This window comes from Astatotilapia calliptera, chromosome 18 (assembly GCF_964374335.1).
Source record: "Astatotilapia calliptera chromosome 18, fAstCal68.1, whole genome shotgun sequence".
NCBI lineage: Eukaryota > Metazoa > Chordata > Actinopteri > Cichliformes > Cichlidae > Astatotilapia > Astatotilapia calliptera.
The window spans coordinates 4,911,683-4,915,176 of NC_137439.1; the positions used below are offsets into that span (position 1 = coordinate 4,911,683).

Sequence of the window (3,494 nt, forward strand, 5' to 3'; positions counted from 1 at the left end):
TACATTAGTGTCATAAGTTAGTTTGTTTGTTTTGTCTTTTTTGTCTACTTCTCAGTACAAACCAGTAGTACAGTGTAACTACACTGCCAGAAAAAACAGGTGTATAGGTGACAACACATAAAAAAAATTTGCACCACTGCAGAGCACAACACTTCAGGACTCCAAACTGAAGAACTCTACACAATTAAAGTGCAGTCAGGTCTCCTAGATGCAGTCACCTGAGGGCATGAAGCTTTCCCTGCTCTACACCCAAACACATTATTAAGACTGCAGCTGTTCTTTTTTTAAAATAGGTAATATTTACATAAAACACACTATTGATTTTACGTTCCCCTAAAAGGTCCAGTGGAAGTGGGGGGAAGACACAAACGGTGTTTGGTTTGAAAAAAGGAGACAGGGGTGCAAAATTATTAATTTTCCTATTCATACTATAACTAAAAGAGATGAATAAGCCACTAAACCTTTTAAAGAAGGAAAACAAAGAAACCCAGGAGTTGGTCACTAAACTGAAAAGTAAGTCACCGAAACACACTCCTCACCACAGAGCAGGACAAAACACCATAAAATTGACTGACAGCCCAGATATTCTGTGTTAAAGTCATGCAGACTATCCGGGCTGTCAGTTCATTTTAGAGAAAGACATTGCCCTTCAATGAAACTGCAGGTGCATCTCCACTTGGCACAACAGTAATGGGAAACAGTGACAGCAAGAGAGAGAGAAAGAAAAATGGAGCAGAGAAAGTAACGTAGATAGACCTATCCATCTATCTCCCCCGTCTATCCGAGTTCACAGAGCTCTGCAGCTGTTACAGTTCTGTATAATCGGTCCATAGAGTGGCTGAGTGAATGTGGTCTGGAATCTGAAGGAGAGCCATGGTTTCAGGGAGGCTGTAGAAGGATAGAATATTGGCTTGTAAATAAAAAAATCATCATGGGTAGTGATAGCCTCCAGGAAACAGGAAAGAGCTCAACCTAAAAAAAATGGCCCTGAAAAACATCAAGAGAATAACAAGAAGACGTCAAGGTACCACCTATAATGTTTGACTGACAGCTGAGCTCTGTGCAGTGCAGAGATGTCACAACAATGATGGAGAAAAAAGAAATACACACCAAAATGAAATACTTTAGTCTATTTAAGGTTAATGAACTCAGCTTTGTTTCCGTAATCAGAGTAAAGCCAAAGTCCAGCATAGAGCGGCTGAGTGAATGTGGTCTGGACTCTGTGGAGGAGAGTCATGGTTTCAGAGACGCTGTAGAAGGACAAAATACCTGCTCTGTGATCCAGGTACACTCCTACTCTGGAGGATGGAAGACCTGGGACAGGAGTTTTATAATTGTTGTACCAAAATGTATAACTCTTTGTATCACAGTCTAATGCCCAAGATTTGTCATTACGTCCAAATGCACATTCATTTCCTGATCTTTTGATATTTTTGTACACAACTGCTAAATAAACTCCTATCCCTTTCCTCTCCACCTCCCAGTAACAACGTCCAGTCAGACTCTCTCTACTCAGGACCTGAAACCATTCAGTGAATCTGTCTGGATGATTAGAATTAGACTGTTGTTGAATCATTGCTATTGCTCTTCTGTTCCCCTCTGATAATAACATATGTTTGTGTGCTGTGTTTGGATCCAGTGTGATTTCACATGAATATTTTAAGAATCCAGCTCTGGTCTTTGGCTCTGGTTGTGACAGTAAAACATCCACTTCAGTGACTGTCAGTGAGATGTTTGTCCATTCCTCTCTCAGAATGTCCTGTAGTTTATCTCTGACCTCTGACACAGCTGCTGTCACATCCTCAAAGTAGCTCAGAGGACGGATATTGATGCTGGATGAGTCTGTAGACTCACTGAGTGCTGACAGTGAGGGGTAGTTGTGTAGAAACTGGATGTGATCCTCTGTGTGTGAGAGCTGCTTCAGCTCAGCATCTTTCCTCTTCAGCTCAGTGATCTCCTGCTCCAGCTTCTCCTGAAGCTCTTTGACTCGACTCACTTCAGTTTCCTGCTGGGATCTGATCTGCTGCTTCACATCAGAGCTTCTTTTCTGGATGAGATGGATCAGCTCAGTGAAGATCTTCTCACTGTGCTCCACTGTTTGATCAGCAGACTGATTGATGGCCTCCACCTCCTGTTGAAGCAGCTTCACATCTTTCTCTCTGTCCTGGATTCTCTGCTGGATGTTTTGTCGACTCACCTCCAGCTCTCTCTGCCTCTCAGTCCTTTCTGCTGCAGCTGAGACTGTGTCGTGGCCTTTATGGTCATCGATTAAACACTGATGACAGATACTCTGCTGATCAGTACGGCAGAACATCTTCATCACCTCATCATGACGAGAGCAGATGTTCTCCTGGAGCTTCTTGGAGGGCTCCACCAGCTTGTGTTTCCTGAATGTAGGTGAATCATAATGAGGCTGAAGGTGGTTCTCACAGTAAGATGCCAGACACACTAAACATGAATTAAAGGCTTTCATTTTTCTTCCAGTGCAGACATCACAGGCCACATCTTCAGGTCCAGCATAGCAGTGATCAGCAGGAGCAGCTTGGAGTCCAGTCTTCTTCAGCTCCTCCACTAAAACTGCTAACATGGTGTTTTTCACCAGGACAGGCCTCGGTGTGAAAGTCTGTCTGCACTGAGGGCAGCTGTAGATTTGCTTTGTATTCTCTGTATTCCAATGGATTTTAATACAGTTCATGCAGTAGCTGTGTCCACAGGGAATAGTCACCGGATCCTTCAGTAGATCCAAACAGATTGAACAAGAAAAAGTTTCTCGGTCCAGCTGAACTCCTTTCGTCGCCATTTCTTCTCTGAGTGTCAGTGACTGTGTGAGTTTCACTTCCTTATAACTGAAACTATTCTGAACTCTGATCTAAAAATCTTGTGTTTCTACAGTTAATGGGGCCTGTCAGCTCTTACAAATCACTATATTTCGGTCAAAGTGCAGATCGGAAGGGGAGGGAACATGGATAGAGAGGAGGTGCTGAGTTTCATTTTGGGTTCTTTTTTTTGGGGTTGTGTCTTTTTTTAGACACACTAACGTAGGACATGGCACTGTCAAAATAAAACAGGAAATGACATGAACACAGTGACACAATACTAACACACTACAAAGGAAACTAAAACCTCAGAACTAGAAAATCTTAAACAGAATTAAACTGAAACAAAAGATAATAACAATCAAAACAAAACCACTGAGTCCACAAACTCAGGACCATGACACTATTGTAATAAAACTTGTCTCATGTGTGACACTGAAGAGATCCCAAAACTTTGTTCTAGTTACATTAATGCAGCACTTTGCATTGTACAGAAAGTATACCTTACAGTATGTACAGTACAGTATGTAGTATGACACCGATATCACCTTCAATGTAACCACACCGGTTAGAAACAGGTACAGGTGATCAACACAGAGAACAAATGTACCACTGCAGGGCATCACACTACAGCACTGCAAACAGAAGAACTCCACTTAGCTAAACTGTACAATCAGG

The 3,494-nt window shown here is 42.2% G+C and overlaps 1 protein-coding gene across 1 annotated transcript; it reads right to left on the reverse strand.

The window, feature by feature from the left end:
• Positions 1–413: 413 nt before the first annotated feature.
• On the reverse strand, positions 414–3,020 carry LOC113010307 (tripartite motif-containing protein 16-like). Its single transcript, XM_080292658.1, has one exon. It carries the CDS (start codon positions 2,798–2,800, stop codon positions 1,130–1,132), a length of 1,671 nt encoding a protein of 556 aa, XP_080148784.1. The 5' UTR covers positions 2,801–3,020; the 3' UTR covers positions 414–1,129.
• Between the last annotated feature and the right edge of the window lie 474 nt (positions 3,021–3,494).

Bases quoted from the DNA above. Each gene is read 5' to 3' on its own strand.
- LOC113010307 (XM_080292658.1), bottom strand. From the start codon at position 2,800: ATGGCGACGAAAGGAGTTCAGCTGGACCGAGAAACTTTTTCTTGTTCA.